Here is a 10,348-nt window from a genome sequence, read left to right as displayed (position 1 = left end):
AGCTCCGTGATCCAATGACGCCAAAGGGTCTGGAAGGATCGAGGTGGGCTACAACCTCTGGCCAGTTGTTGCTAGGCTGTTGCTAGGGCGATTGTTGCGGAGACAGCGAGAGGAGCAGTGACGAAATCAGGCCGGCGCCTGAGTCGCCAGGGAGTGCGTCACCACGCGCGGGCGACCGGGGGCGGGGCCGGGGCTGAGTCACGTGGCTTGGTTGCCTACGCGCTGCTGGGCCGTGGGAAGATGGCGGACGGAAAGGGAGACGCCGCCACCGTCGCCGGGGCCGGGGCTGAGGCTCCGGCGGGAGCTGGAGCCGGAGACGGAGCCGAGACTGAGTCCATGGCTCGGGGTCATCGCCCCACATCTCCGGCGCCGGGAGCCCCGGGACTACGACCGTGTCTATGGCAGCTGGAGACAGAGCTGAGAGAGCAGGAGGTGTCGGAGGTCTCATCTTTGAACTACTGCCGGAGCTTCTGCCAGGTGAGAGGCTAACTGGCTGGCTTAGGGCGGTGGGGCGGGGAGGCCAGGGGAAGAAGCCCCGGATCCGTCGCAGCAGCCAGGGCCGGACTGAAAGGCGCCACCTCCGTGACTTGCCGCGCCCCCGGGTCGGGAAGGCCCAGCTTGGAAGCTCAACCGCTGGCCCCCCTCTGCTTCTGCCCAGTTTTGGCCACCGCGGGGGCAGGTTGCTCTGGGCCATACTGAGGGCCCGGAGGGCGCTGGCGCCTCCTTGGAAGGGCCGTACCCTGTAGTCGTTGCCTGTGTCCCGGCCTGGTGGTTGGGGCGCCACTGCCCCCTGAGGGATTGATTGCTCGTTCTTGCCAGGAGATCCTTTTTTGAGTAGAGTACATATCTTCGAACTGAAAAACCCGGGTTTTCTGAATAATCCGGAGAGGTACATTGGACCCAGAGATTTATCTTTGGAGTCAACATCTTCTGGGCCCATAAAAGGTATGACAGTTGGCTTTGAAAAACGTCTAGGGCTTTCTGATTAGGGATTGCGGAGCCGGTGGGTTTTTGATTTGGTTTTTGCTTTTTTGTTGTTGTGGATTTTTGACATTTAAGCTGTTCTTTTGCTTCTTTGTGCCTTTGAGGATTGTGCTACCAAGAATGAGGCTAGGTATTTGAGTAGAAGAGGATGGGGAAAGAGGTAGAAGAGGATGGGGAGAGAGATGTAAAGTGTGGCCTCTTTTGGCAGTCGTATGATAATTTCTGTGCCATAGTGGGCCCTAACCTAAGATTACATATTTATGGGTGTGTATAATTTAGTCTCCATGATCATTCCGAGATTTTTCTTGATGTTTTGAAGACTTTTACAAGTGTAAATATTTGCTATTATTATGTCTACTTCTGATGTTTGTTCTGTCAGGTTTTGGAGCCATTCCTCAGCTCCTCATCTAGTGTACCTCAGAGAATGCAAAATAATCTTAGTATGTTGGTACTTGGACTCTTAATGAGTAGTCTAACATGCTGAATAAACTGCAGCATTACACAAGTTATAATTTTGGGGGCCAATTTGTTCTGTTGATCCAGAGGAGAATCAAAAGTTGACTTGTTTAATTGCTTTTCTTCCTCCTCTCTTCTGAGCCAGAAACACCCCATCTCTTTGAATGGAATTTTGTCCTTGTAAATCTTTTCCATACATTGTATCACTCCAATTTTCCTGTGTACAACCTGCAACATTTCCCTGCACTATTACATGTTAAGGTGCAGTTGTTCTCTGCTTTCTTAGTAATAGTGATCATTTTTATTTAGTACACTCATTTATTGTACAAATTTTTACTGACTCCATAGGATGGTGCCAGGCACTTTACCAAGTGCTGAGGAACTGTGAATAAGACATAGCACATACCCTTGACAAGCTTACAGTTGACTGGGGGCAGTAGAAATTGTCACTCTTTCCAGTGCAGTTTTGGTAAGGTAGTGTAGAAACAGTGGGGAGGAGAGAACCCTCATGGGACATGCTAGAGGGAAAGACCATTAACTAGTAAAAATAAGTAAAAGGGTTAATTATAGATTGTTTATATGCACTTAGAAAGAAGTAACTGGGAGAGGCCACTTTGGGTAGGGTAGGCCTTATGGCTGAAAGGTCGAAAATGAGTCTTGTGAAGGTCTGGGGGTAGGGTGGTGGTGAGCATTCCAGTGTCAAGGGTAGAGGTAGGAAGGGACACTGAATTCTGTGGGAGAAGGGGGAGCTAGGTGGAGGGGCAAGAGAGTGGAGAGGACAACAATTGTGAGTTTTAGGTCAGGATTCTAAGCTTGAGTTGTCTTCTGGAGAGATTAACAAGAATGAATATAACCAGTCACATGGAAGCTTGTTAAAAGATACCATATGGGCTGGGCAGGGTGGCTCACGCCTGTAATCCTAGCACTCTGGGAGGCTGAGGTGGGAAGATCACTTAAGGTCAGGAGTTCAAGACCTGACGGAGCAAGAGTGAGACCCCCATCTCTACTAAAAATGGCAAAATGAGCCAGGCTTGGTGGTGCCTGCCTATAATCCCATCTATGGGGATGCTGATCCCTTGAGCCCAGGAGTTTCAGGTTGCAGTGAGCTACAATGATGCCACTACGCTCTACCAGGGCAACAGAGCAAGACTCTGTCTCAAAAAAAAAAAAGATACTGTATGTATGTATTCTGCTTTATGTCTAGTGCTTGCAGCTCCAGTTTTATTTAACAGAATGTTTTAATGTCTTGAGTCTTGGTGACACCCAAAGATGTGAGGGCCCAGAATTTTAAAAAGAAGGCACTTTTGGAATTTGTCTTTGCTAGGAAGAGTTTGGTTTTTTTTTTTTTTTTTTGCCTGAAATTTTTCCAAATATGTTTTTTGTACTAATAAATGAAATGAAAATAAACCAGGTGTTCCTGTAACATTATGTTGTAATAGAAAGCACATTGGATTGGGAGTTGTTTGGGACCTACTTGTGCCTATATCACTTCTTAGCTGATAATCTTGAGCAGAGTATGACTGCAAAACTGTATCTTGTTTTCTAACCTTTATCTCCTTATAATGCTTTCTACAAACAGTAGAAAAGAAAGTTTATATACAACTCTTCACAAAATTTGTCATATTTTTGACACATTTTTTCCCAGTAGCCCAGGTACAAATCAACTGTCCTTGATCACCAGATACAGAATGAACGTTAAAAATTTTATGAAGAAGCAGGAACATTTTCACCATCAGTAAATATGGTTTAATAGCTCTTGGTTTCACATTTGAAAGGCAGAATAAGATTTATTCATTCACTCAATAAACACTGATTGTTTAACTAAGTTCTGAAGATAGGAGCCAAGATAAGACAGGATTCCTGTACTCTAGGAAAGGAACACAAAATGTAAAGAAATGTAGTAAGCATTACATTATCATAGAGGCCTGATAACGTGCTCATGAGATGCTTAACTCTACTACAGATGTATTTTCATCAGGTATTTAGTTAGAAATGTGCTAGAGACTTATATTGTACCAAGTTGATCCCTTTTGCAATATGCTGGGACCATATTCCCTCCATCTCTTGCACTATTTAAAAGAAATGGCTCTATCTTTGGAATTGCACCAAATCAAGAAATAAACTAACATATGAGTGGATAGAGAAGCTTGTGTCATTCTGGGCATATTTTCAATTTTCATAAGTTTGTGAAGATGATAAAATGAAACTCCAGAAGTAATAGTTACTAAAAAAATGATACTTAGTGCAGGTTGTATTCAGTGAAAATTTGTATTAAGTGACTATGGGATGTGGGTTTTTTTTTTCTTTCCCTCAGTTCCTGTTCTGAAAACATTGTCTGCCAGACAGTGTGGATAAGATTAACTTCAGAAAACAGTCTTTCTTTGTTTTGCTGAAAAATTGATGATGTCTTCTCAAGTTTTATATATTGGGAACCAAGACTTCTAAAGTTTTACAACTGGTGGTTCTATTTGTAACATAAAGGTTGAAGACTTTTAAAGTACACTTCATTAACAAACTTGAAATTATTGGGTAATGATTATACTTTGAGAATGCTAGGCAAAGTAATCTTATGGGTAAACTATGTTTATTTGAGATACTTTTAGATTCTAGACTAACAGTGACTTTGTAGATTTTTAATGGTTAAAATAAGTACTGCATGTATTTCTGTTTTTCCTGGATTGGTGTTTGAGTACAAGGGCTCTGAGTCAGATAGGCCATACTGGCTTCACCATTTAAACTAGTTGTGTAACCTTGGGTTTTTATTATCTTTAAATCTTAATTTGTTTATTTACAAATAGATAAGAGTACTGTTGTTCTCTATGTAAATGCATTGTTGTGTGGACTGAATTAGACAATCTCTATTAAAAAAAACAATGCCTCTGGAATTGTCTGAGTTACCCAGATTTCTTAGTTTTGGATTAAAAAGTCTTGACAACCTTGGCCCCAGCATACTTTTCAGCTCTCCCCTAGCCAATCACATTACCCCAGTCCTACTCTTTACTCTTATTCGGAAGTTCTTGGAGTCCATGGACCAAAGAGCAATCTCAGTTATTCTTGTGATTGAAATTTTGCCTGTGAATTTCCAGGTACATTATTTTGAGAAAGATTTTAATTTTCATTTCATCCTTTAAGATCCAAGACACAAAGTAGGCTTTCAGTCAATATTTACCAACTGACTGACCTCCATAAGGATAGAATTAACTATTTTAACAAGATCTCAGGTCATCAAGCATTCTTATGTATTTCATTATGCTGTTCTATCATTTTATCTCATTTTCTACATGGCAACTTCTCCTTCTTTAGGGCCCAATGCAAATGTCATCTCTTCTGTGAAGCTTTTCCTGATTTTTACCAGATAGGTTTCCTCATGTGTTGTGTTTTTTGTTTTGTTTTGTTTTTTTTGACACTTTGTATTTACCTATAGTTTTTATTCTTTTTTGGGACAGAATCTGACTCTGTTGCCCAGGCTAGAGTGCCGTGGTGTCAGCCTAGCTCATAGCAACCTCAGACTCCTGGGCTCAAGCAATCCTTCTCCCTCAGCCTCCCAAGCAGCTGGGACTACAGGCATGCGCCACCATGCCTGGCTAATTTTTTTTGACATATGTATATTTTTTAGTTGTCCAGCTAATTTCTTTCTATTTTTTTAGTAGAGACGGGGTCTCGCTCTTGCTCAGGCTGATTTCGAACTCCTGAGCTCAAATGATCCACCCGCCTCGGCCTCCCAGAGTGCTAGGATTACAGGTGTGAGCCACCGTGCCCAGCCCATACCTATAGTTTTAACTTTTATTCTTCTTACTGTCACTGTCTTAGTTTAGGCTTCCTCCTCTTGGAGTAACACTAATCTCTCTTGCCTTTTGACTGGCCTTATTTACAGTCCATCTTTGTGTTCTTTCTATTGTAAGCGTAATCTTGGTAGTTACTTTATTCCCTAAAATACTTCAATAGTTTGTTTTTCCAAAGGCAAGGTAAAGTTGGGACTCATTAGCTTGGCATAATTAGAATCTGGACTCACAGCTCCCACTTTTCCAGTGTCACCACAGTGTCTGTCTCTTACTCTGCCAGATTAACCCCAGGGTCTTCCCAGTCCCATCTGCCTATTCATCCTTCAAGACATAGCTCAAATATTACAGTCTTTCAGAAACTTCTGATTTCAGCAGACAGAATTAGGTGATTCTTTCACCAGTGTATTTTATTAGCAACCTGTACACAAACATAGTACCTAAATATTTGTTTCCATGTTTGTTTTCTTGTATTGGATAGTAAGCCAACAGGAGCAGGGATCTTGTTTATTCTTCTTTGTATACTTTGTGCCTAGCAATTAATACAGTGCCTGGAACACACAACTAATTTGTTGAATGAATGATATCATAGGGGTGTTATGATATACTAAAGAGACAAATACTTCAAGAGGAACACCTAATGTGAAATCTAGTATGTAAAACATTTTATCATCAGAAATTACTGTAAAGGAACAGGATAGGAGATTTTGTTCATTTCTTGGAGACATTATTTATCAATTTAAGCCTAAAGTCATATAATAATGTAGCATTGATGGAGAGAGAAAATGAGAGACATTACAGTATTGGGGAGGAGTTAGCTGCCTAATAGGACAATAGTTTGGAGATGGTGAGATGGGAAGGGTAAGTCTTCTATCTTCTTGAGGTTGGTAGCCCTGAAGACTCTTTTTTTTTTTTTTTTTTTTGAGACAGAGTCTCACTCTGTTGCCCTGGCTAGAGTGAGTGCCGTGTCGTCAGCCTAGCTCAAAGCAACCTCAAACTCCTGGGCTCAAGCAATCCTTCTGCCTCAGCCTCCCGAGTAGCTGGGACTACAGGCATGCGCCACCATGCCCGGCTAATTTTTTCTATATATTTTTAGTTGTCCAATTAATTTCTTTCTAATTTTAGTAGAGACGGGGTCTCGCTCTTGCTCAGGCTAGTTTCGAACTCCTGAGCTCAAACAATCCACCTGCCTTGGCCTCCCAGAGAGCTAGGATTACAGGCGTGAGCCACCGCGCCCGGCCGCCCTGAAGACTCTTGAGCCTTACCTCTTTTCTTTTTTTTCTCTTCTCTTCTCTTCTCTTCTCTTCTCTTCTCTTCTCTTCTCTTCGAGACAGGGTCTTGCTCTGTTGTCCAGATTGGAGTGCAGTGGCATGATCATAGCTCAATGTAACCTTGAACTCCTGGGCCCAATCCTTCTGCCTCAGCCTCCCAGGTAGCTGGGGCTACAGGTGCGCACCACTATGCCCAGCTAATTTTTGAAATTTTTTTGTAGAGATGGGTCTCCCTATGTTTCCCAGGCTGGTCTCCAACTCCTAGCCTCAAGCAATCCTCCCGCCTCGGCCTCCCAAAGTGCTGAGATTACAGGTGTGAGCCACCATGTCCTGCACTTTCATACATTTTCAAGAATTTTTTAATGCATTACCTTCTCTTGTGCTACCTTCTCTTGGGAGATGTCTAAATAAAAACTACATGACAAGTAGTTATCATAGCAAAAGCTAGCTTTGTAATGCAGATGACAAAAACATAGTATCAATGTGACCTGTGAAGCAGTGAAAACTATTCCATTTACTGTGGTACCACCTTGTCTCTTGCTATATACTGTGGCCCCTAGTGGTTTCTGTTTCTTTCTGTGGATCATGCTCTTATGAGCAGTGTTGGTAAAAACTCTAAATAGAAAGCAACACTTAGTTGCAAGACTGCAAAGACTAAAATGTGTTTCGTATTCATTCAGGTCTAGACACCTGTCACTTCTCCCAGAGGCCTTCCCTGACTCTCTTATTTAAAACAGCATTTCCCCATTGCCTTCCACCTTCTTAAACACTGCTTTATTTTTATTAAAATCACTGACTACTATCTGATATCCCCAACCGGAATGTAAGTGCCATGAAGGCATTGATTGTTGTTTACCCACTGCCTAGAGAAGTCCCTGGTGTTTAATGGGTATCAATAAATACTTGCTAATCTTTATCTCCTCCCTTCCCTAAATCTGCCACTAAAGTTTTTGAGGGTAACAAGCAAGTTTTACCTGTCTTTATCGAGAAGTATGGACATTCTTGGTCAACCAATTTATGCTGCTTCCTAGTAGGGACCAAGTCTTATATTGTTCTTTGTATCTTGATCACCTAAGAGTAGAACCTCATTTCTATTTTATTATATAATAAAATTTATATAATTTTATGTAAATAAATGTTATATAAATGTTTAACGTAAATAAAATTTATATAATAAAATTTTTATTGCTAACAATTATATGAAATGTTAGAGGGGCTATATAATTTATTGAGCATCTTTTGTGTGCTAAGCACTCGGGTGGTAGTGTTTTTATTTTACAAATAGAAAACAGAGACCAAAGGAAATGAAATAACTTTCTCATGGTCACACATCTAGTAAGTGGTGGCAAGGTCTTTAGACTCCACAGCCTGTGCTCTTTTTGCCTGTATCAGCATTTCCTAAACTGTGTTTCATTCTGTAAGATATATGCATTAGTGAATGATTCTTGAAATAAGGGCTCTTTGTTCATGTAAGTTGGGATGACATTGGAATAAATGTATTTTGAATGTGCCTTTTATATGTTAAGATGCATTGTGGATACCCTAGAAAGACATTAAGTATTGTACAGCATTTGCCAAACTTACCAAGTCCAAAACATTTTGCCATATTCTAAATCCCTATATCAGCTAAAAATCACATGCTTTTTTTCACTATAGTAAAGCAAAGCACAATGATGTAGAGTTGATTGATTGCTTTATCTTTCTGCATGGACTGAGTTTTGATTCTCCAGTCAGCCTAAAACATGACTCTGAGCTTTTTATGAAAAAGTTTCCCCTCCACAATTTTTTAGGGTTTAAATTAGACTTATTCCATATGAAAAATGTTTCATCATACTATAATTTAGGAGAAGTGGAGAATGAATTATATTTCCACACATCTTGAGTTCAAGGTTTATTCTTCTAGGTTTACCCGTATTTCCAACATAACTAGCCTGGAAATTACTAATTTATTTACTATGTTTTCTCACTTTTGTGCTAAGTCTAATTTCTCTAATGTCTTGTTTTTTGAGTGCCTTTCTTGTCCATTTGTTTTGGATCTAGTAGTGCCTTTCTTGTCCATTTGTTTTGGATCTATTAGCTTAGGATGCTAATATTTGGTTTCATAGTATTCTTACTCCCAAGGAAATAACCTCAGTGTGTCACATTAGCCAGCACAATAATGTCTTATTAATGTGGACGTTTACTGTAAGAATTGTTACCTGATATGATAAAATATATAGCCTCGCTTGGGAATTGCATTTTTATGATATACGTTTGTATAAAATAGACATATTTTTATTAGTGGTTTCATTTTCTTTAATTTTCTTTTTTCATCTGTATGTTTAAAATACATAAGGCATTGTAAACTAATAAAACTAAATATGTAAATTTTTTGTTTTTTGTAACTCTAGACTAATACATGCTTCTTCTAAAAACTTAAAGCAAGATTTATAAATGCATAAAGCAGACAGTGAAAATACCATGTGAACTCACTGTTAATTGCTTGGTGTATTTATCACATTTTTGGAAAAATACATATGTAGTATGCATGTTTATATAAATATTAAGACCCTTACTTGGGAGGCTGAGGCAGGAGGATCACTTGAGCCCAGGAGTGTGAGGTTGCAGTGAGCTACAATAATGCCACTGCACTCTAGCCTGGGTGACAGAGCGAGATCCTGTCTGAAAAAGAAAAAAAATTTCCAGTTGTCCAAGCAATTCATGAATACATTCTAATTGTAAAAAATTAGAACAATATCAAAGGAGAGAGTAAAAGATAAAAGCTTCTGTTGCACACACCCTTATACTCCAATACTACTTTTTCCTAGGTGGACCATTGTTAACAGTTTGGGAATGTGTATTTATAGAATTTTTCTATATGATAAGTGTATATACACACACTATTTTTAGAAAAATGGTTTCAAGCTTATATGCTAAAACTTGCTTATTTCACTAATATACACTTTAGACATTTTTTCACATTGAATACATACAGATTTACTATATTTAAGAAATAAATGCACATCATATTCCATCAAAAATTTTCATTGATTTTAAATTGTACAGGTAACAAAACTTTCAGCAACTCTTAATTAAAAAAATTTTTTAACTGTAAAAGCAATGCTTAAGGTAAAAACTGTAATAAATATATTGAGGGCACTTTTCTGTATCAGTACATTTTGAGCATGTAACATAATTAACTGTATTCTTTTTTGTTATCACAAATAATGTTTCAGTGAACATCCTTAAATATTAAGCCTTGGTTGTTAATATCTATAGCATAAATCCCTGGAATTGAAATTACTGGATTAAAGAGAATGTTTATTTTAAATTTTGATGGATAGTGGCCTACACAAAGTTCAATATTTACTTCCACCAATAGTGTTTGAGAGTCCCTGTTGCACTAAATCTTTGCCAACGCTGGTGTTGTTAAACTTTTTAATATTTGTCAATCTGATAGGGAAAAAATTACTCTCACATTGGTATGTTAATTTATATTTTAATAGCATTCGAGTATTTTTTATGTATATTGGACATTTAAATTTTTTTCTTGTGAGGTTTACTTTTTTTTAAATACTGTAACTTTAAAATGTTATTAGCTAGGCTGGGCGCAGTGGCTCACGCCTGTAATCCTAGCACTCTGGGAGGTGGAGGTGGGTGGATCGTTTGAGCTCAGGAGTTCGTTCGAGACCAGCCTGAGCAAGAGCAAGACCCCGTCTCTACTAAAAAAATAGAAAGAAATTAGATGGACAACTAAAAATATATAGAAAAAATTAGCCGGGCATGGTGGCGCGTGCCTGTAGTCTCAGCTACTCGGGAGGCTGAGGCAGGAGGATCGCTTGAGCCCAGGAGTTTGAGGTTGCTATGAGCTAGGCTCAC

At 39.5% G+C, this 10,348-nt stretch overlaps 1 protein-coding gene across 1 annotated transcript in view; it reads left to right on the top strand.

The window, feature by feature from the left end:
• The first annotated feature begins 215 nt into the window (after window positions 1–215).
• The window catches only part of RLF (rearranged L-myc fusion), a 76,547-nt gene continuing 66,414 nt past the window's right edge, over window positions 216–10,348 (top strand). Inside the window, exon 1 of the mRNA XM_012646775.1 lies at window positions 216–477. Within this exon, the coding sequence (XP_012502229.1) occupies window positions 241–477 (237 nt within the window). The 5' untranslated portion in view covers window positions 216–240. The remainder of the gene's footprint in view (window positions 478–10,348) is intronic.

This window comes from Propithecus coquereli, unplaced genomic scaffold (assembly GCF_000956105.1).
Source record: "Propithecus coquereli isolate 6110/MARCELLA unplaced genomic scaffold, Pcoq_1.0 Scaffold249, whole genome shotgun sequence".
Taxonomy (NCBI): domain Eukaryota; kingdom Metazoa; phylum Chordata; class Mammalia; order Primates; family Indriidae; genus Propithecus; species Propithecus coquereli.
Note: the sequence above shows the minus strand (reverse complement) of the source record. Positions and strands in the feature narration are given on the sequence as shown.